This window comes from Rattus norvegicus, chromosome 2, assembly GCF_021556685.1.
Source record: "Rattus norvegicus strain SHRSP/BbbUtx chromosome 2, alternate assembly SHRSP_T2T, whole genome shotgun sequence".
Taxonomy (NCBI): domain Eukaryota; kingdom Metazoa; phylum Chordata; class Mammalia; order Rodentia; family Muridae; genus Rattus; species Rattus norvegicus.
Genome location: NC_141535.1, coordinates 140,240,001 through 140,263,549, shown reverse-complemented (window position 1 = coordinate 140,263,549; position 23,549 = coordinate 140,240,001). Strand labels below are relative to the sequence as shown.

General features: G+C 46.8%; 1 protein-coding gene and 1 long non-coding RNA gene across 3 annotated transcripts in view; one reads left to right on the top strand and one right to left on the bottom strand.

The window, feature by feature from the left end:
* Positions 1-1,057: 1,057 nt before the first annotated feature.
* Smad9 (SMAD family member 9) overlaps positions 1,058-23,549 on the bottom strand; it is a 50,439-nt gene continuing 27,947 nt past the window's right edge. Inside the window, exons 2-7 of one of the 2 annotated variants that reach the window (XM_087635843.1) lie at positions 20,811-20,898; positions 20,281-20,712; positions 18,308-18,565; positions 15,324-15,545; positions 10,259-10,515; positions 1,058-4,906 (exon numbers count right to left, since the gene is read on the bottom strand). In XM_087635843.1, coding sequence (XP_087491969.1) covers positions 4,763-4,906; positions 10,259-10,515; positions 15,324-15,545; positions 18,308-18,565; positions 20,281-20,692 — 1,293 coding nt within the window. In that variant the 5' untranslated portion in view covers positions 20,693-20,712; positions 20,811-20,898 and the 3' untranslated portion in view covers positions 1,058-4,762. 2 annotated transcript variants of the gene reach the window in all.
* LOC120100820 (uncharacterized) lies at positions 7,448-15,989 on the top strand. The gene is made up of 2 exons (XR_015671663.1): positions 7,448-7,560; positions 15,140-15,989. It is a non-coding gene; the product is annotated as an uncharacterized LOC120100820 (long non-coding RNA).

Sequence of the window (23,549 nt, the reverse complement as noted above, 5' to 3'; positions counted from 1 at the left end):
ACATGAAACTGAGGAGAGGTAGCCAACCACATGGCAGGACTTAGAATATTCTAACAGTGTAGGTTACAAGCTAGTCGGGGGACAAGCCCTAGCTTACGGCCTCAACATTCATAATTAAGTCTCACACTCATTATTTTGTGAACTTGGGTGCGGGTGGAAAAGCCTGCAGTTACTTGATAAATATTAGGTAAATCAGATACATGGTCTGATCTCTTGTACCACCTGGTAGCCAGACACATGTGCGACTGTGACACGAACTATATCCCCTGGGAGAGAAGTCTGACGCCGACCTAGTCCAGCTAAGCCTTGCTTAGCTGTACAACACCACCCTGTAGATCTGTCTGTTGGAAAGCAGCTACTGAACTTAGCTGAAGGCCAGAGTTGAGGTGCTCCAGTCAGTATCATAGTACAGCAAGTAACTAGTCTACTTAGTAAAGTTACTTTCACCGGATGGCAACTCAATCAGAGCAGATGGCAAAGGCCATACAGAGTGAGCTCCCACCCCGAGGGAGTAGATGTGATTATGGAGGGGCAGGATGCTGGAGGCTTCAAGAAAAGGGAAGTGACCCTGCACCCACTGTCTAGCAAAAGAAAATGTATTTTCCTCCAGCGCCTCCAGAATTACCATGCCAGCTCCTTGATCAGGACAGGGAGACTAATTTCAGACTTATAGCTTCTGTAACCACACTAATGGTACTTTTTTTTTTTTAAACAGCAGCAAGGTAGGAGAGCTCAGCTCATCAGATTGCACATACAGCATGCCTAGAGATGCTGCTTTTTGTTTTGTCTTCTGGTAGAATATTAGCTTGTATACCAAGCCACTAGACCACAAGCTGAAATACTTGTAACTGTGAGAGGATGGATCACTCAGGCTACAAGGCATCCCCCAGTATTCCAGAACACTGATAGTAAGGCATGTAGACTCTGCCCCTTACCAAGGCTTTCTGAACCCCACCCAACCTGTAGCTGTAAGCCTCCAATCTGTGGAACAGTTTGGGGCAGAGGAAACAAAACAGCAGCATGTGATCACTTCACAGTCATTCGCAACTTCACAAGCTTCTCTTAGAAAATGTTTTAATCAGTTAAACATATTTCATGGCATATGAAAATAAATGATTTTTAGTGACAGTTTCCCTCTGTATCCAGGGGTTTTAAGCATCACATGCTAACCATCTTAATACAGACATGCTCCTTGATGAGCTGCTACGGTAAGGTGCTCAAATGACAATGTGTATTAAATTCACTCTTTAATAACAATAACATCACCATAAAGGGTTTGAGCTGTGCGGTCTGGTGCTAAGCTGCGGAGGAGTAGTTAAACATCTCTAAAAATTCTGCAAAGTATCATTAAAATTACACACATAATGCCAAATAGTCCACAATGCCTTTTTTTTATAGTGCCACCAAAGCTTTTTTACAGCATGAAGAATTCTTAAAAATCCCATGTCTAAGTAGAACAGCTTATGATTAAGCATCTTAAGGAGCCACAGATCAGATACAAGTATTTCCTAGAGTTCGGAAGAAAAATAAGCCCAAAGGTGTTTCACTGTCTACCACAAACTACCAGATGACGGTGTTTGTCATTTCCAGGACGGGAGGCCAGGCTGCTGGGCATCAAAGCACTCCCAGTAGTCTGCTTATTTTCATTTGAACTTAGCTGTCACATATGTGACAGTCACCTACCCTTGCACAGTGCAGCTCTTGACTCCTAGCAGGTAAGTTGATGTGGAATGCACGGTATATTTTACTTATTATATATACACAAAATATCTGGACCATTCGGAGTTAAGCTGGAGCTTCAAGTCCAGCAAGCAGTGTTTATAAGATGTTTTCACTACCCTCTTCTTTCTGTTGTCCTGGGAATAACCCCATCCTCAGAAAACAATGAAAAGAGTATTCTAAATGCTAGAGAGTTTGCTGCGTTTGCTGACTACACAACACCGAAGCATGTGTTCAAAAAGGTGGTGTCTTCTTAGTCCTGAAGCAGGTGGCATCATTTAGCTGAAACAAACTGACCATGTCTTATTTGTTAAGACTCACAAATACCTACTTGTACACAGTGATAAGCATTCTGGGTCTTGTGGGCAGGCCAAACTGATACAGTTCTCCACTGCCCAGGGCAACAGGAGGCACATTTGCAGTGTAAAGGCCTGGCTACCCACTTTTCCTGTTACCCTGTAAAACAACACATGCAGCATAGTTTTGCTTGTCAGTTTCATGGGGTGATTGCCACATGGTCACTCAGAGGAGTTAAAGTCAAAGGATTACATTTATGATATTTTTGATCTCTTAGCCGCCAAGGGGGAAACTCATTAAAATGTGACTATGTTATAGAGCATAGGACTTACATCCCTTTGATGCTAAATTCTCTGATAATATACATATGAACCTATGTTGTGATTCCTTTCTCAAAGAACTCAGACACATTTCAGTATTTTCTCTGATTTCTTAACACTGCCAGGAAAGCCAAGTAATTTATTTGGTTTTTTAGTTTTGTTTTTAAGCTTCTTTTTTTGTTTTGCTTTGCTTTGCTTTGAGACAGGGTCTCAAGGTATAGCCCTGGCTGTCCTGTAACTCCTTATGTAGACCAGGTCAGCCCTGAATTCTCAGGGATCCATCTGTTTCTCTTCCCTGCTGAGATTAAAGTCAGGCTCCACCATACCTGGAAGCTTCTACTTCTGAATAGTTCCATAAAGCTACACATTGCCAGAGATATTTGGCCACTTGTTAGAAATCTGGGACAAACACTTTGCGTCCTTGGATGGGTACTCGGAGATCTGTCATATGCATGGCTTTTCCAAGGAAGAGGCCAGGAGAAATACCAGAAAAATAGGGGTTCCAGGAGGTGGAGTGACTAGGGATGAAAGTAGTTATGCAAAGACAAATTACCTAATTGTTCTGAAGCGATGTGAAATTCCAATATAATAATAATTAAGAACTTGGTTACATTATTTTTCAAGCCCAAGAAAGTTCACATGTGTGGGTTTTTAAAGTCCTATGTTGTCCTATTTGTCTATGCAAATGTTAGATATAGGGCGTTGGGGAGTTGGGGGCTACTACCGCTAATGTACATTTGATTCCACAGCACCTGACATCGTACCCAGTACACACAAAGGCACAAGACAGACTGTATGAATTAACATGCTTGGGTATTATACAATCTAAGTGGTAGTTTGAGACGAAATGTGTGTTTTCTGACATAATATGTATATATAAGAATGGTAGGTTTTATAGATAGAGTGGGCATTGTGTGTGACTTGTGATCATCATCTCTATCTTAAAATACAGTTGTATGGGGAACAAACAGTGTGTATACATCGATGCTAGGCAGAGTGGATTGAACGAAGGCATCTCGGACAGTGGACGCTCTACCCTGGAAACCATGAATGCCATCCTAAATAATGTGCTTCTCAAAGGGCCCGAAGTAAACTTAGAAGCAGTGGGGTGATTAACAAGTGCATGTACCCTGAAGTCTGGAGGATGTTTCCCTTTATCGTCCAACAAAGGAAATAACAAGCGTTAATGCATGCATGCTAAATATGCATGTGTGTGTAAATGTACATATATGTTTATATGTATATATGTGTATATATACATAAGGTGTTTTTAAAAATGCTTTATTATTCACTACCACTGTTTCCTCAAAAAATTGTAGGGCATATGAAACATTCCTACCTCACCTGGGAGGCTCTATCCAGGTATTTCATAGCTTTAGAAGAGGCTGCCACAGATGTAACCAGCTAATAACTTAATCAACTCAGGTACTGGATTGAGAAATACATGTACACGACCCAGTGATGCCTCTAGCTCTCCCCCATGGCTTTGCTGTCGTTTAAATCATCTGTAATCACTTAGTGTTTGTCACCAGGAGAGAAGATGAGGCAAAGGATGCCCCACCTAGTAGTGTAGGTCGCCATGCGACTTCGCTCCCAGTCTTCCATCTGCAGCTTCACCTCAGCACAGGGTTCGCCGTGTACACAGGGCAGACAGCCATCTGCAAGGTCAGACAGGAGGAGCTGGAAGGTGGGAAGCTGACGCCCAGAGTGGAAGCAGGAGCCCCTGTGCTCCTGGGCCTGAATTCTGGGCTAGCCCTGGCCTGGGGACCAAGGCTCATCTCGGGCTGTCTTCCCTCATGAGCCTTGGTTTTGTTTGCTTGCTGCTTGCTTGCTGGATGTTTCAGCAGTGGTAGATGGAGGCAGCCTGACTCCAGGCTTCACAGTTTCCCCCTTTCCAATCACAGTTTAAATCCGGTTAACTGTACCTGACATCAGCGCAGTACGCGGCCACGCACAGTTCAGCTGCAGAGAGAAGGTTTCTGGGGCCTCTCTCGCAGGTCCTTGAACAAGCTTGGTCTCCTTTCTTGCCATTCACATTGCAAGTGAGGTCTTTTTGCAATCATGTGGGTTTGACTGGTTTTGCTCTAGTGCTCGTGTATTTTCCTATGTAAGCAGCTCTGTGTTTTCCTTCTGGGGCACAACCTTCTGCAGAGTGACGAGCTGACCCAGTGGGCTTCACATGCCGCTTGCCCTCTCACAAAAGACTTGGCTTCTAATCAGACACCGGTCTGGAAAACGTGCTTCTTCAACCACACAGCACTAGCCTCAGGTTAAGTAGGTAGCACAGAACCAATGGGGATAGAAATGGGAATCGTGTGCATCGTACGTGTTTACATCTGCGTCCAGGGTCTTGTACTAGCTGCGAGTTGCAGTGGTAGAAGCCCCTGCCTTCGTCTATTCTGTGGAAATGCAGCTGAGCACATGACTTAAGACACTGAAGAAATAGGGTTGTGTGGGGAGCCCATCTGAGTTAGCACCTTGTCCAACCACTGCAGTGGTCCATGAAGATGAATCTCAATCCAGCAGGGGGTGCTTGTGACATCCTGGCGATGATACTCGGCTCCCCAGCCCTGCAAAGGAAGAAAAGAGCCCAGACTGAAGTGTATCTTTCTGCCAGATGCCTCCAGGCAGAGCGCCGGGAATGCAGGGTCCCAGGCTTCCTGTGGGAGGGGACAGATGCCTCAGAGTGGCCCAGGCCAGACAGAGTGGTTGCCGTTAGCCCATTTACACCTAGACACGCACTTATAGGTGGCACTTATAGGTGTCTCGGGGCTCTGCACCCCACATGGGAGGGGCTGGCGTGGCATCTCCCCGCCACTAGGAAAGAGGCTCAACCTCATGTCCTACTCTTCCTGTAGAAGCCTGTGTCTGCACAAAACTACTACTCACTAAAACCAGAGATTGCAAAGTTGCAAAGACCAGTAACTCCTGATTCTGAGAGTGCAATGTCAGAGCTTAGAGCTGTCTCAGGGTCCCTCAGAAACTTCCCACTTACCCCATTGGTAAGAGTTACTAAAATGACAGATACATGATAGATGGATGATAGATATTGATTGATAGATGATTGATATTGATACGTGGATAGTAGTAGATAGATAATAAATAGATAAATGATTGATAGACAATAGAAATATAAGGATAGTAGATAGATGGTAGGTGATAAACAATAGACAAATATTGATTGATAGATGATAGCTATAGATACATAGATGGTAGATAGATGACAAGTAGATAGAAAATAGATGATATAGACAGATGATAGATCAATAGGTAGATGATAGCTCAATAGATAGATCAATAGATAATAGATCGATAGATGATAGATCAATAAGATGATAGCTCAATAGATAGATGATATAGATATATAAATGGTGGATGTCTATTATTTCTAATATGCTATCCACCAATGGAAAGTTATTTAAGCATTAAGGGGGAATTTCAGACTCTTTATTATTGATAATCATGATTCTCCAGAGTTGTCTAAAAACTTTAGGACAGTGGCTGGAGAGACGCCTCTGTGGTTAGAGCACTGGCTACTCTTTTAGAGAACCAGTGTTTGCTTCCCAATACCTACATGGCAGCTCACAACCATCTGTAAGTCCACTTCCAGGGGATCCAGAGCCTTCTTTCTGGCCCCAGAGGGCAACAGAGCTCAGTGCACAGACAGACATGCTTGCAGACACATGCACACACCATTATCCAGCACAACCACTCTGCCTGGCCACTCCTGCCCACACCCTCCGTGTGCTTGCAGTAGCTCCTGGCAGTCACCTATGCCCTGGGTCTCCTTCCTTTCTGATCCCAGAAACCGAGACAGGGGCCTCTAACCCTCTGATTTTCAACTTAACTGTGTCACCATCAAAATTTACCCCAGAGCTGCAAAACGGAACCACAAAACCCAATGAAATCTTTCAACATTTAAGGTAGACCATATTCATAGCTTGCACACAGCCAAGACAGACATGCCTGAACTAAACCTGAAAGTATCGGAGACATAAAGTTTCAACTACACCCACTTGTACAGCAACAGATTGTCTTTCTACACAGCTCCTCTCTGATGCATTCATGGGCCTTCCCTCTGGCTTTCGTGGTGGCTACTTTTCTCTGGCCAGCTCAGTTCTAGCATAGCCCCCTGTGCTTAAACTCAAGCCTGTAGTCTCATCCAGACACAAGGAGCTACATACCATCCAAGTAAGGACCACTTCCAACTGACATCTGCAGCCCTGGCCACTCTCTCCAAACAGACTCTTGAGTCTCTGCCACATTGCAAATATGATTGACAGCTGCTGTGACTTACACGGAACCTTGCACACCACACCCACCTGCATCCCTTCCATCCTGCTGGACCGCAATCCGAGTCACTTCTAGCTCTCCTCCTTCTCCTCCACTTCAAACCTGCATTCTGATTGGGAGTCCTCCACCTCGCCCAGCTCTCCCGGTGCTCTCATTGTCCCACTGTTTTATTTTATATGTCTGGGTGTGTTTGCATATTTACCTAATACATGCACTATGTGTGCAGTGCCTGTAGAAAGCCAGAAGAGAGAGTGGGGTTGGGGATTTAGCTCAGTGGTAGAGCGCTTGCCTAGCAAGTGCAAGGCCCTGGGTTCGGTCCCCAGCTCTGAAAAAAAAAAAAAGAAAGCCAGAAGAGGGCGCCAGAACCCCTGGAACGAGTTGCAGATGGCTGTAAACCAATACATAGATAGATGCTGGGGATTGAACCCAGGTCCTCTGCAATAGCTTCTTGCCAGCCTCTTCCTTTCCACCTCACCCGCGGCACAGCATGGCTTTTCTCCACTTAGCAGCCAGACTGACCCTTTAAAGACAGAACAAAGATGGGCGTGGCCATACATGCCTGTATCCCCAGCAGGAGAAAGAATGAAGCAGGAAGACTCAGAAGTCCAGGTCAGTCTGAGCTACACAGAGCCATCCTTCCCCAAAACAAAGGAAGGAACAAGTCAGACCATGAAATTCCTCTGTCCAAAGCCTCAGAGCATCAGAGTGGTAAGCCCTACTTGGCTCTCAGAAGTGCTTCCACCTCATTAATCCCGACCCCGCCCCCGCCCCGCCCCCGCCCCCGCCCCGCCCCGCCCCCGCCCCGCCCCTCGCCCCTCAAAGGCTGCAATGACTCAGTCCTGTACCCTTCCATAGCCAGGCTCATGGCTGCCAGGGGCTTCCGAGCTTGCTTTTCTCTGGGACTCTACTGCTTTCTGCACAGAAGACCCAGGTCAGTCCTCCAGGCCTCTGAGGCACACCCAGCTTCAGTGATGCCTCCCCTCCCTGTAACCTCTCTCTTTTCCTTTACCTATTCAACTCACTCATTGCCTACTCCCTGTCCTGCTACCAGTGCACTGGTTTCATGAGGCCAAGGCCTGCGAATAACCAGCTCAGCATCCCAGCGCCATAGCAGCTCCTGGCCCGCCACTGGCAGCTGCCCAATAAATACTTGTCGGCTGGCTGAAAGGACAGCTGTGGCCAGTAAAACCAGAGCTAACAAAGACCTTAAAGATGGTCTGGTCCTTCGCTTACAACGGTCACCACCAGTGTCTAGTCATGTGAAAGAAATTAACCATTGACAGTTTTTATTTTGTTTAAGTCCTTGCAGGGCTGGCAATGAATCTTGGTGCTGAAGTGTTTACCTAGCCCGTGCAAGGACCTGAGTTTTCTTCCCCATTATCACAGGGAGGAGAGGGTAGGAAGGGGGTTGGGGGGAGCCCATAACAGCTGTAAGTAGCTGTATCCTGTGAATTACATTTTGTATCTCTATGAGTTTGTTGTGTATCTGAGAAACACTGAGTTGCTATTGGGAAATGATCACATGTCCACACACGCTTTTATTGCAGGAATTACCTGTGAGATACCAAGAGCTCATCCTCATTAAAAAACATGGACCGGGGTTGGGGATTTAGCTCAGTGGTAGAGCGCTTGCCTAGCAAGCGCAAGGCCCTGGGTTCGGTCCCCAGCTCTGAAAAAAAAAAAAAAAAAAAAGAAAAGAAAAAGAAAAAAAAGAAAAAACATGGACCAGGGCTGGAGAGATGGCTCAGAGGTTAAGAGCACTTACTGCTCTTCCAGAGGTCCTGAGTTCAATTCCCAGCACCCTCGTAATGAGATCTGATGCCCTCTTCTGGTGTGTCTGAAGACAGCTACAGTGTACTTATATATAATAAATAAATAAATCTTTTTAAAAAAATGGACCTGGGAAAATAACTGTAGTGCCCTCTGCTGGCCTCAAAGTAACAGTGCACCTGGAAAATTTCCAGGGGTTTTCTTTCTGCTTTGAATGTTTTTTTTTTTTTTTTTTTTTTGACCCAATTGGTAAGATATAATTGCCCATTTAAACATACAAAGCCTGGTACCATCCATCCCTTGAGAACATTAATAACAACCTGTAAATACACAGAGCAGAATCTTAACATCACCTGCTGTGGCTTCTCTCCCTCTCTCCGTCTCCCTGCTTTGAATGTTAAAGATAAGAATAAAGCAATTTTGTCTTCATGAGAGAGGACAAAAGACATCTTTAAATTTTAAGAAGATCTTTAAATTGAAAAACTACATGTTTATCCTTTTTTAAAAAATAATTATTAAAATTATCAATATTAAAAAATATAATTTGGGTATAGAACAGTCATCGACCATGGTAACTAACTTTAAGTGGCTAATACAACTTACTTTAAGGCTAGGATTGTACCTCAGTAGATGGCACTTACCTAACTCACTTCATGAAGCCCTGGGTTTCATCCCCTGCTTTTCAAAAAGGAAAGGGGACCTGGAGAGAGCTCAGTGGTTAACAGCACTTGCAGAGGACCTGTGGTCCCAGCACCCAGGCGGCAGCTCACAACCATCTCTAACTCCAGGGGAGTCAGTGTCCCCTTCTGGCATTTTTGGGTACTGCATGCATGTGGTGCACATATGCAAACAAAACACCCATACACATAAAATAAAAATAAATTTAAAGGGAAATGTAAGAACGTTGAAGGAAGCCATCTCCTCCCCTGGGCGGGGTTTGTGAAAACTGTTAGATACAATGCAGAGTTTGAAGAACAAGTCCAGATCTTATCAGGGTGATTTCCCTGAATCATTCATATCTGCCTCAAGGTTTCCACCTCATTTTGTGCCAACACTGATCACCGCTGTCTTAGAGTAGAAACAGTTCTCTTCTGTAATTTATCTATGGATTTAGTCCCTGCATTTGTCTGACGGCTTTCCCAACTGAGAGGAAGACCTTGTTCATTTGCTGGGGGACAGCAGTGCCCCAGGGACTGGGAGAGAGATGGGAAATCTCTGCAGCAACTAATCCGGTCCATCAGTCATCCCCATCCCTGCACCTTCACATCAGAAACAATCGCACTTACTTACAAAAACTTCACATAACTGTTTCTTACTTCCACCTTCCTATAAACTTATGACATTTCCCCCAAAGGTCCGCTGTTGCTTGCTGTAGTGGTACACGCCCTTAATCCCAGGATGCCTGGTCTATACAGTGAGGTCCAAGAGAACCAGAACTACATATAGTGAGATAGGAAATATGAAATCTATATGAAAGAGAGAGAGGGGCTAATACAGAGCAGGAAGAAGGTTCATAAATCCCTCACCCCTAACTGAAGTCTGAAGACAGTTGATGGGTTGTAGGGAGAGTCAGTTTTATTTAAGGGTGTTTCCTCTGGTAGACTGACCTCAACCACGCTAGTTCCCTTGGGTGGCTCTACACCCAGGAATGTATGGGCAGTGGAAGTTGGACTCGATAATTTTTAAAAAGAGATTCAGTACATTTTCTAGAAGGAAACGCACGCACGCACGCACGCACGCACGCACAAACCTGAATCTGTATCCACCTGAACTGGCTGGGCAAACGCTGAGCCAAGCCAGGAGCATGTTGTGCTTTCCTCCCACTTTCCGCGTGATAATTCCAAAGCCAACCCTCTTACCTTCACAAAGCTCATCCGAATCGTGCACATCTTCGTCAGTTCATAGACAACTTCAAAGCCGTGGTGCACTGACTGGGCGAGCAGCTGGGCGAAGAGCTGGTTGTTGAAGACCTTGAGGCTGCAGCCACTGGGGATCTTGCAGACAGTGGCCGGGTGGAAGCCGTGCTGGTAGTTGCAGTTCCGGCTCTGGACAAAGATGCTGCTGTCGCTCACGCACTCCGCGTACACCTCGCCCCCAACGTAGTACAAATGCACACCTGTGGGCACAAAACCACGCTCTTCCTTCTCTGCTTCCTTCTCAATGGTTCCTAGCATGTCACGTGACAGGACCCGCTACAGTCACGCTAACTCCTACGTAATCACTTTAACTCCTAATCACTGGCCATAGAAGAGAAGGTGCAAGTGCCCCGAATACCCACTTGTTTTCTTTGACTCTTCCTACAAGCCCATTAAAATCCCAGCCCTGATAGCTGGAGACACTGCTCAGCTCCCAGCACCCAAACTGAAGCTCACAACTATCTGTAATTCCAGTTTCATAGGATCTGTCGCCCTCTTCTGGCTTCCAGGGGTACTACATACACATGGTACTCAATGCAAACAAATATACAAACAGGCAAAACACCCATAAACATAAAATAAAGAAAAAATTAAACCCGATCCAGATGAATGACCATTCTCAAGAACGAGCCAATAGTCTCCCACTCAGGACTGCTTCCATCACTTTTGATCTCGTTAACTTCAAAATTACCTTCCACGATACTAGACACAAAAGAAACACACTCCAAAACCCTACAAAGTCCTTCACGGCCTCATATAAAGGAGTGTCCTATACATGCTACTGAGATCCACACACTACACCCACTCCTGGGCTTGAGGAATCTCACTAACAGTCATAAACCTATCTCTTTGGTGCACACCTTTAATCCCAGTCCTCAGAGGGCAGAAGCAGGTGAGTTCGAGACCAGCTTGGCCTGCACAGTGTTCAGGCCAGCCAGGGATGTCCAGTGAGACCCTGACTCAAAGCTAAAATATTTCTGAGAAGAGGCTTCAGGGAAATGTCAGTCACCCCTATAAATCACACATGTGCCCCTGAGAGACAGGGGCACTCTCGACACACTTCCACACGAGGTCGTGTGAAAACACGAGCAGTGTGTAGCTTTTATCTGTTTACCTAACATTCCTGGGATTACAGTTTGAAAGGGATGTCCTGAATAAATTAAGCGTGGTGTACACACACACACACACACACACACACCAGATTTTATTCAACTGTAAGAAGCATAAATACATGGAACTGGAGAGTGTTAGAAATAAACCAGACTCAGAGAAAATCCTTCCTCTCCCCTCCTCCCGTCCCCTCTATCCCCACCCTGCCCCGCCTTTCTCCTTCTCTTCTAATTTGCCCTCAGCTTTTGTCTCTATTTTCTCCCATGATGGGCATCAGGTCTGACACCCACAACTCAGGCACTGGTGACCATGAGGAAGAGGAAGGATGTCTCTGATTGGCTGGAACATAGCTCCTCTGCTGGACCCTCACAAGCAAAGCCAGGGCTGCCTGTGTGCAATGGGGTGGGTGTGACTGACAGTGATTGACAGTGACAGGGCATTCGGTTGTATAGCCGCGCTCCAAGCAGCCTGTTTATCGCTGTCTCGAGCTCCACTCTTGATAATTAGCCAGCTTTTTAAAAGCCCTGCAGAGGAGAAGGCCGAAGAGGTCAGGGCAACGCCAAGTGCAAGCTCCAGGGAGGGCTGAGCTGGGTCAGTGGCTGAGGACTTACTCCAAGGACAGTGGGGTGGGACAGCACGGTTCTCTGAGCTGCAGTGGCATCTTGGGCTCGGCCTTTTATGCTGGCTCCTGCCCTGTGGAGCAGTGGGGTACACTGCCCATCTCTGCCTTTCAACAGTTCCTCTCCAGCGTGTGTGATCTGCCATTGCAGAAGAGGACCACAGAGACCCGCTTGCGTGCTGTCCCGCAGACCAGAAAGCTGGTAGGAACAGCCAGGGTATGGAGGGCTACTGCAGGCTTAGCGGGTATTTGAACGGAATGACCTTCAGGTGCATAATCCTCCCGGAACCTACTGCTTACAATAGCTAAGATTTTGGTCATCGGAGCCTGGTCTGTGTGTGTTTAGGGGGTGGTTTTCATTCAGGTCGAAGCCTTATCTGCAAACCCAGCACAAGCTGGCACAGGAGAGAAGGGGGAGGTATCCCTCTAGAGGAAAAAGCCAGCACAGCCCAAGACTGAACTCTGAATGTCAGATGACAGCAGCAACTCCAGGAGTCGCATGGTCACATGATGTCATTTGGCCCATCATGTAAGCAACACAGTGGCGTTGAATCCTGTGTCAGCGTCAGGGTCACCTGGGGCAGCTCTGTTTTCAAGGTTGAGCCTGCACGGGAGTCACACAGTGCTGGGCATCTGAACACACTGTTCAGGCAGCCTAATGGGGAGAGATGAGCCTTTCCTTACACATTACTCTGCCCTATTGCTTCAGGTTGGAAAAGCCACAAGGGAGAAGCCTGTGGCAGTGGAATCAGGCAGGACAGTCTGTCAAACATAGAACACTGGGCAACATTTCATGTAGCTCACTGGCCCTCTCCTTTCTTGTCAAACATAGAATGCTGGACAGCATTTCATGTAGTTCACTGGCCCTCTCCTTTCTTGGATGCTAGTAGGCAGTCTCCAGAATTTGTAGCTGTCAGGATTTAAGCTCACTGGAACCGGAACTTGTGACATGCGTGTGGTAGTCCTTCACAATAGTTCTTTATGAATGCTGAGATGTGACATCATGCCTTTTCGTGTTACGATGTAATGTTATTAACCCCTTGGTAGACTACACATGGCCACTAAAACTGAGAAGCTTCAATACAGCAGGGCAAACAAACGTATTGCTAGAATCCTGGACCTGTTCTCCCGCTGGCTCAGTGAAAGACCATTTACCTACCACGAGCAAGGTCCCAAGTTCAATCCTCAACAACACGTACTCACACACACACACACACACACACACACACACACACTCTCACACTCACTCTCTCTTACACACACTCTCTCACACACGCACACTCACATTCTCTCTCTCTCTTACACACACTCACATTCTCTCTTACACACTCTCTGACATGCACACTTACACACACCCTCTCTTACACACACACACACACACACACACACACACACACACACACAAATTGGGCACGGTAGCACATTTCCATTCCCCAGAGGCTGAAGCAGGAGTCTCTTCAGTTCAAGGTCAGTGTGGGCCACACGGCAAGACCTCTTCTCAAGACAACATTCACAAAGGGGAAATGTTCACTCAAGATGCCAAGAAGAATCCAAGTAATGTGGTCCTCAGGCAGGATCTGCCCAGACCTCAGCTTACATTTCAGCTGGGGCTCTGTCTTTCAACCCCCTGTGGTGGCCAAGACCAGAGGTGCTGTGGGTGTGACTTAGGTCTGTAGGGACAGGGTGCAAGCGGGTCTCTGTGGTCCTCTTCTGCAATGGCAGATCGCACACGCTGGAGAGGAACTGTTGAAAGGCAGAGATGGGCAGTGTACCCCACTGCTCCACAGGGCAGGAGCCAGCATAAAAGGCCGAGCCCAAGATGCCACTGCAGCTCAGAGAACCGTGCTGTCCCACCCCACTGTCCTTGGAGTAAATCCTCAGCCACTGACCCAGCTCAGCCCTCCCTGGAGCTTGCACTCGGCATCACCCAGGCCTCTGCAGCCTTCTCCTCCTTTTTAAAAGCTGGCTAATTATCAAGAGTGTCTGGAGCTCTGGAGAGTGATGAACAGGCTGCTCAACTATACAACCTTACGTCCCATCACTGTCAATCACACAGCTAGCTCCTCCTCCTCCTGAGCTGTCCGAGACTCCTCTCATTACTGCTCGGATATCCAAGCCCTGCACAGCCTATGCCCCGCACCATCCTCACACGAGCAAGGGGCCCACTGGAGGAAATGCATCAAATACAGACAGACCGGCTTCCTGATGGCCTAGCATGCGTGAGGCCCTGGCATAAAAGAACAGCAATGAACAACACAGAAAATAAATAAAAATCAACCATAAATCCACTATGTAGAAATAATCACAGGTAACCTCTGCTATACTTCTTCAAGTCTAATTTATTTATTTTGTATTTATTCAGTCATGGTCTCATGTAGCTCAGGCTAGCCTCAAATTTTCTGTGTAGATGAGGATGACCCTGAACTTCCAACACTCTGGCCTCTACTGCCCAAGTGTTAGGATTACCACAAGCCTGGATTTAAGGGCAGTTTTTTTTTTTTTTAAAGATGAAATAAAATGAGAACCTATTCTGCACGATATCTTGAGGCCTTTTTCATCCAGGAATGTCCTATGGATATTTTCTCAAGATACGGCATGTTCCGCAGTGTCAAAATCAACGTTTTTTCAAGGGATCACATCCTGGGTTGTTTAGTTTTTGTTTTTAGGGTTTACCTTTCTTAAAGAAAAGATGCCTTACAAGGAGCTGCGGCGAAGGCTTGACAGTTAAGAGCACTGGCTGCTTTTGCAGAGGTCCTGGGTTCAGTTCACAGCACCCACACAGTGGCTCACAACCATCTATAACTCTAGTCCCAGGGGGATCTGGCACCTTCTTCTGGTGCAAATACATATATGTAGGTACTCACAAATACACATAAAAAATAAAATAAATCTTTAAATACACTAATAATAATAATAATAATACTTCCATTGAATAACCTCATCCTGCCTTCATATTTATTGTGGGTTTTATTTGTCGATTTTTGTAGACAGGACCTTCAATGTCTCGGGCTGGTTAGCCTCCTGCCTCTACCTAGTGCTGGGATAACAGGGCTGAGCCATGACATTTGGCCCTTTATGATATCTTGTCTTCACAGCACTCACCCCAGACCAGCCCTGAAGATAGTCTACTGACTTTAGAGGAAAGAGCTCCCGAGAGCACAAGTCCCCCTCCAGTGACACTGCCTGGGGTTCTTCCCATAGGCATCCTACATGACCACTGTGCAGCTGGCTTCTATTAGCTCAGAAGCAGCAATGGGGACATGCTGCGATGGTTCTCACCCTTTCCAATGTGCCTTCTGGTGTTTTCTATCGTCGAATTTCTGTTTACATTTGAAAGAAGCCCAAGACAGAACCTATTCCTGTTATTGGAGGGGTCTGTGAAGCCATCTATGAGCACACTCCGGGAGGATGCCTGGAAAGTCTCTCCGACCCGGTTGTTCAGTTCGTAGTAGGCAACAGAGCACCAGTGCAGGGGCTCCTCGTAGCAAACTGGCCGGAAGTCTGAAAGAAAACACGAGAGAAGATGCCACACCCACAGGAAGCAGAGGCGGTCTCTTTAAACCAGAAAGCTAACTGTAGGACCTTTGCAGTCCTTCAGACTCCCGTGTTTGAGGAAAGCTACCTTGGGCTAGCTCATTTGTTTACTGCATCCATGAGTTTAAGGCCATGGTCCTTGTTAATCTCCGCTGTGAGGGCATCTGCAAACACTCTTGTTTACAGGTGCGATGATGGAAGGGCCCTGGGGAAAGACAGTGTGGGCAGATTGATGTAAAATGTTGCCATTCCCAGGGTAATCACAGCTAAGAAAGAAGTGGCAGGTCACCTCATCTAGAGAAAAAGATGGCATCCTGCTGTTACAGAACTGAACTGAACTGAACTGAACTGAACCCAGTGTCAAAAGCTTTAATTTTGCAATATAATTCTGCAATAAAGTAATGACAAGAACCCAATAGTCTGATATATGATAACAAACCAAATCGAAAGCACGGAATCTTTATAGAGAGGATCACATTCTCTCTGTGGTACACAGATATCTATTTACCCACAACGTAAGTGTACTTTAAGGACAGCTGGCTTCCCTGCTTGGCTAGGGTCTGACCATGGATAGGAAGAGGACAGAAACATCCCCCTGTTAGTGTAACGGTGGAATCCAACCAGTACAGGGGACCTTCTACAAGACAGGTGTGTGTTATGCTGTCCTTTAGCCACTGGGCCCAATCCTATGTTTCAAACATGCCGGGGAAATTCTCTGTGCAGTAAGTAAGGAATGAGCAGGCTTCTCAGGCTCCTGGTTGGCCACAGAGGAGAGAGTGACATGATGCAGGGTGTACTTGTAAACAAGGGTGTACGAGGACCTTGCTAAGAGAAAACACCAGACACTTTGAAGGACGATCTCCCTCCTTATATCACTACAGCTTATAGGTTCTTAGAGGGGAAAAAACCATTGTTAATCTCTTAACTGTTTCTCAGCACACTCAGGCAAAGCTTGCACATAACGAGAGTTTGTGAATACCCATTAAGTAAGAGGATTTATGACTAAAGCAGTGAGGCAAATTGTAACTGCGGACACCATCCGTATATCTGCAGGCCTTAGACTGTAACTGTGGGCACCATCCGTATGTCTGCAGGCCTCAGACTGTAACTGTGGACACCAGCCCTGTGTCTGCAGGCCTCAGACTATAACTGTGGACACCAGCCCTGTGTCTGCAGGCCTCAGATTGTACTGTGGACACCAGCCCTGTGTCTGCAGGCCTTAGACTGTAACTGTGGACACCAGCCCTGTGTCTGCAGACCTCAGACTGTAACTGTGCACACCAGCCCCATGTCTGCAGGTCTCAGATTGTAACTGTGCACACCAGCCCTGTGTCTGCAGGCCTCAGACTGTAACTGTGCATACCAGCCCTATGTCTGCAGGCCTCAGATTGTAACTGTGGACACCAGCCCCATGTCTGCAGGCCTCAGACTGTAACTGCAGACACCAGCCCTGTGTCTGCAGGCCTTAGACTGTAACTGTGGACACCAGCCCTATGTCTGCAGGCCTTTGGGCACTTTCAGCTTCAAATACTATTAATCTCACATTGAAGAGGCTCCTATAACTCTCTTCATGTCTCTTCTTTGACCAACTTCACTGATGCCATAGCACATGCCTCATGGAGACACACTAGAGCAGTGGTCCCTAACCTTCCCGATCCTGTGACCCATTAATACAGTTTCTCATGTTGTGGTGACCCCCTCTCCCTGCCATAAAACTATTTTGTACCTACTTCATAACCGTACTTTTACTACTGTTATGAATTGTAATGTAAATATCTGATATGCAGGATATCTGATATGTGACCCCTAAAGCGGGAGCCGAGACCCCTGCACTAGAGCGTCCCATCCTCTTGCATGTGCTTTTCAAATCTAGCATGAAGTTCCTGAAGAACTTCAGCTGCTGTCTTGGCTTCAGAACAGAGAGAGAATGTATTAGTTGGAATTGGAGCCAAGTTTTGCATTTCTCTGAGTTCCTGAACACAGCTTTTGGAGTAAAAGATACCTTTTGATTGTTCAAAGAGACAAGTAAAGGAAGGTCTAAACTTGGTTCTCTTTATGGCCTGCTCTCAGGCCAAACCTCACTCAGTCAGTCAGTCAGTTAGTTGGCTGGCTAGGGATTGTGTGTGCATGAAGTGCATGTGGAGATCAGAAGACAACCTTGTGAAGTCCATGTCTCTCTTTCCACCTTTACCTAAGTTCTGGGGTTGAAACTCAGGTTGGCAGGCTTACGTAGCAAATGCTTTTACCTGCTGACTTACCAAACCAGCCCTTTTCTCTTAGTATTTAAATGTTTACGTTTTTATTTGTTGTACAACAATATGTTAAGCTTACTTCTACACTCAGCAAAGCGGCATGTGTCTGTAACTCCAGCACTGGGGAAACTGAAGCACGAGAGTGGTACTTCCGGTTTCTCTTGCTTCCCGCCCAGCCTTTATAAAAGCAGGACCACGTTCCAAAACAAACCAAAAAATAATCACGTATTTTGTAAACGCCCAGGGATGGCATTCAATTCTACTTAATATCTGAAAGAGGACTGACTGGATCTAAAAATATGTATCTGCAGTTCTACTCCAAAATGGGTTCAATCCTGGTCATTCTGGAGTGTGGTGAGTTAGACGGCCCAGGCCCACAGACGGCTCTGTAAACCCAAACCATAGTGTCCAAGACGTGCGAGATGCCACAACCACGCTTACGATTGTCCCCATGGGTCCCACTTCCCACGGACTGACCTGAGTGTTGATAAGGACTGTCTGACTCGGAAGGACTTCCGGGGGACTGCGGGTAGCTGGTGGGGCATGGAGACTGCGGAAACACGTGTCCTGGCGAGGAGGGCGGTGCGGGACCGAGAGACTGCTGGAAAGAGTCAGGGTAGGTGGCGTTGTGCGGCATGAGCGGTTCGCTGTGCAGCGAGGCACTTCGGAACTTGGCCAGGAGGCTGAGCTGAGGGTTGTACTCGCTGTGTCTTGGTACCAGCACTGGAGGCAGAACTAGGAACAAAGACAAGGACAGAGGGCGCGCTAAGTAAGATTGGCCCGCGCTCGATGGAGTGAGACAGCGGATGTTTTCCCTGGGCCATTTGTGATAGGGTTGTTCTTCCTCCACCAGCTCCCTTTCCACACATTGTGTTCATGGGAAGCTCTTCACAAAGGTCGTCTCTACCAACGAAGAGCCCTCCTCCTTGCCACCTGCATCTTAAGCAGACTGGCACAGTTACCACGTTCAGGAGGCTCCCATGCTCTCCCGCCGCGGTACCCATCTGTTTGCATCTTTCCTCAACTCTGCCAATGAAGTCCTTTTAAAAAGAGGCATAGCTGGTTCCAAATGCTTGCAATAAAACCCTAGGTGAGGCCCAGAATATTTTTCCATTAGAGACCACATTGAATTATTTAGATGACTAGCCTCGAGTTCAGACTCCTTGCTGCTGCTGAACTAATTATTCTATATCCTTACCACAATGACCTAAAAGCAAGAGGCCGAAAGCCATCAAGTAAAGTAGAAGTGGTAAATGAAGAAATGAAGTACAAGATCAGAGATGTCATGAAAATCTGTCAGTTAAGTGTGTTCAGGTCAGCAGGTCCCCCCTGGCCTTCCTCCACCTCCCGAGTACTGGAGGTGGAACCCATGGGCCTCACACACACTGGACAAGTGGCCTATCACCCGAGCCACGGCAACATGGCAAGTTTGGGGAACTTGAAGGGTGTGGTCTGTCAACCAGCCTCTGATGCGGAATGGGTTTGGATACAACGCTGCAGGAGAATACGTGGGCTTCCATTCAGACAGCACAGTGGGATGGGGGGATGTCCCCGTGTTCCTGGAACTAGGCAGTTAGTCAACCAGAGAAGGCACCCATTAAAAACGGCTTCCCCATGGAAGACACGTAAACACCCCCCCAAGAAGGTCAGGAAAATGGCTACAGTGATGATAAAAAGCAGACCTCTTGGGGGAGGGGGATATGGAAGGGCACACATGCATGCCCAAGCAGGTGTGTAAAGAGTTGGGAAACGTAATTTTCTGTATCTAAAACATCGAATCTTGAGCATTTTGAAGGGCTGTGAGTACAGATCAGTAGCAGATGCTCGCACATGGTGTGCGAGGCCCGGGGTTTACGCCCACCGAAGGGGGAAAGAGGCCCTGAGGTGTGTCTCACATGTGAGAGCACTATCTCACTTGTGTATGAAGCCACACACAGCCATCCCAACACAAATGTATATAAGAACAATGGCTCACTTTCCCCAACCCCTTATTTCAGTCCTAGACTCTTTCAGCCATTCTCCTTGGCTGTTTCAGATGGAGATGGGACATCTTCCATGTAATGGAGATTAGCAAGGTAGAGCCTACACCAGTCTTCAGTTTAACCCTAATGGTCATTGCCTTCAGTTTGCATGGGGGAGAAGGGGCTTCTCTCTCCATGTTCCGGTTAATCATTATTAAAGCACCCAATCTCTTAAGAACTTAGGAAGGGCTTAGTTCTCCTAAATCCACTCAAATAAAACCACATTTTCCAAAGCCCTACCGACCTTACAAGTCTTTTCCTATTAGAGTATCCTAATCTTCTGATTGCATGGTTTTGGAGCCATTTCTTCTGTGTCCCCCCACCTCACATGCTTACATCCCCACTATGGAGGCCATTTTCCTGAGCATGTGCCATCACCGTGGTGGTGATCTTGACCTCCAAGCAAGCAGGAACCGTGGAAGCACCCACCTGGGGTCTCCACTCTGCGGTAATGGTATGGGTTGATGCAGACCTCCTTCTGCTTAGAGCCAAACGGGAACTCGCAGCATTCCAAGGGCTTCAGCTCATGATGGGATTGCAGATCTGGCCAGCGCCACACGCGGCAGTAGATGACATGGGGCAGCCCCTTCCGGTGGGACACCTGGAGGCGTCCATCCAGGGAGCGTGGGATGGTAACGCACTTGCTAGGCTGGCCCGGGCAGCTCAGCGCCCTCTCCAGTTCATCCATGGCGCCTTTCTTTTTCTTTAACTTCTTCACCAAAGAGTCCACTGCCTTCTCTGCCCACTTCTCCTCTTCATCTCCCTGCTTCCAGCCCAGCAGCCTCTTCACTGCGGGGCTGGTGAAGGAGAAGAGGGAGCTGATGGGGGTGCTGGGGTGCATAGGAGGCAGACCTCAGGCTCCTGCTCGGGAAAAGAAGATGAGACCTTTCAAGGCTTGCAGGGCCCTGGGCAGGTCAGCGGCAAGTATCTGTCCGGGGATGTCATAGGAACAAACTTGCCTTTCCTTCTGGAAGCAGTGGGGACCAATTCAAATTGGGAGATGGGCCGGCTTCTTCCAAAGCCCTTGGGAGGTGGGGCCAGCTGACTCTGTAAGACAGAACAAGCCTTCCTGAGCCATCGGGTCATTTTCAGACTAGGTGAGGAGGGACAGAGGGGACAAAGTACTCTCTGGTACTTTAACTGGAAAACTCCAAGGCACTGCTGACCCCGCCCCCCGCCCCGCCCCTCCTGCTCCCAAGCGGATCTTAGCCACTGCCTTCCAAATCTCTAATCTCTGCATCTGCATCATGGCATCTCTCCTCTACCCTCTCTCCCATATCAATCTCATTCCGCCCAAACACAGTTACCATCAAGTCATTTTTCCTGTTAAAATAATGGTGTGGATCCCTCAACTACCAAATGAAGGCTCTGCCTGAGTTTCCGGGGCTCCCCAACCCCTCCCCCCTGCCTAGTTGCAGCTCTTTATTTCCTGGTTGCACGGAAATTCCACCCGCAGTGTAGAAAATGCACACAAGCAAAAAGGGAGACACTGAGACCTCCAATAGTCTACTACACAGGCGTCACCGTACAGTGCCCCAGAACAGTCATTCAAAGTGTGCTTCTAGAAATCACTGTAGCCCCTCAGGCCCTCTTTTCCACATACACATCTCTGTGACCTAAATGCCCTTCATATACATCAGCCAAACAGATTGCAACTGTCCTATGGAGAGGTGGAAATGAGAACATAGATACACCATTCATTACACCAGCGTTCAGGAGATTTGCAAAGGTATATAATGCCTGTTTCAACAAATTTTTAAACGTGGTCTTTAATTTTAAAATGTATTCCTTGACGATGGAGAGACAGCTCATCTATGAAGAGCACTTGCTGCTCTTGCAGAAGACCTGGGCTTGAATCCTAGTAGCTCATAACCACTGTAAAACTCCAGTGTGAGGGGATCTGTTGCCCTCTTCTGGCCTCCTTGGGTACTGCACACACGTATGGCATCCAGGCAACACACACGGTAAAAGATTTGCTTTGTAAAAGATGTGCTTCATAAAAGATAGCTTCAAAATCACATTTATCTGTTTGTTTGGTGTGTGCATGTGTTCATGTACATATCATATGTGTGTGCGTGTGCCGTGATACGCCTGCAGGGGTCAGAGAACAATGTTGGGTCATAACGCTCCTTTCAGTATCTGGCTGTGGGTCAAACTCACGTCTTTGTAGCAAGTGCCTTTCCCCACTGTGCCACCTTGCTGGCCTGTGAATCAGTAACTTTGTAAAAAACTGTTTCAATTACCAAAATGGAAGACAACTGGCAGATGTAGCCCACACCATCTTATTAAGTTGCTTGATAATTTTAAAGCAGAAAGGCACCATGGACCAAAATGTTTGAGAACTGCTTCTCAACCAGGCACAGCATAGTGACTGAACACCAAATGATACCACAGTCATAGTTGTTATTTTGCCCCCAAATCAACTGCCCCCCAAAAGAATACATACAATCCCCTTGTGCCACTCAAGACATGTTTAAATTCGCTGAGCTACAACAGAATTTGCTCTTCTTAGACCTAGTGGCAGGAGCCTGCTACCTTCCTCACACATGTGCAGTGAGACTACTGGTCACATTGCTGTGAAACAAACCGACCCTTTAAGTCTCTTAGAAGCAGTATAGGTCAAAAATCTGCTGCAGCGGCTTGTTAACATGCTCTAAGTATCAATTTCTCCTTTGCTTCCCTGAGGGAAAGAACCCTTTGTTAGTTTTGTTTTGTTTTTGCAGTGCAAGGTCGGAGCATGCTAGGCGGTTCCTGAGTTGTACTCTAGACCTTGAACTCCTCTAGAATAAATGTTCCTTGGTTCCCCTGCTCCTGTGGCTGGGATCTGCACCTCTAAAGAGCACTAAGGTCAGGCAAACTGGATCACGCCCCATACATGGAAGTCAATGCTCACACACGCTCCCTTCCTCACCAGGACCTTACTAGGAGGGTCCGGGCAAAATGTGCTTGAGGAGGCCAGCGAAAGGTTCCAAAGCTGTTCTTTTTCACTGGGCAGTTCGACTTACTCTCCGATTTCTTTTGAAAGTCGGCTTTTGTGGCTTAACAGTTGTGAATTTATAAAGTATAGTTAAGTCACCCTGTGTGAGGGTGTGTTTACTCAGTCTAGACAGGAGGCAATAGTGGGCGTGGTCAGAAGCTTTCTGGAGGAGGACATGAGCCCAGGGAGCTCTCGGGATTGTTATTAGTAAGTTATAGCATACATCTCTACTCATAGCCCAGTGATAAAAAAGCCTTCATAAAAAACACTCAGCAGAATGTAACTAAATACACTTAAAACAAAATAACAAAAACCCACCTCTCTGCTCCAAGCAACAAAAGACTGTTCTCTTCAATGGGGGTGGTTTGGGTTTTTGTTTTTAATGGCAGGATCCTACCTAATGGAATCAATTTATTGGAGCAAAGTACTTGTATGAAACAAACAAAAAATAGACTACATCATAAGGTGACTAAGACAGAAAATGTAAGCTCTATAGTATAAATAATAAGATGGTTAAAATCAAGGGGTTGGGGATTTGGCTCAGTGGTAGAGCGCTTGCCTAGCAACCACAAGCCCTGGGTTCGGTCCCCAGCTCCAAGAAAAAAAAAAAAAAGATGGTTAAAATCATTCTTAGCTATGTGTCTTGGATGCATCAGCAATATAAACTTCATATTTTTAATTAAGCTTTACAGTCAATTGCTCCTAAACTATGCTTCTCCAA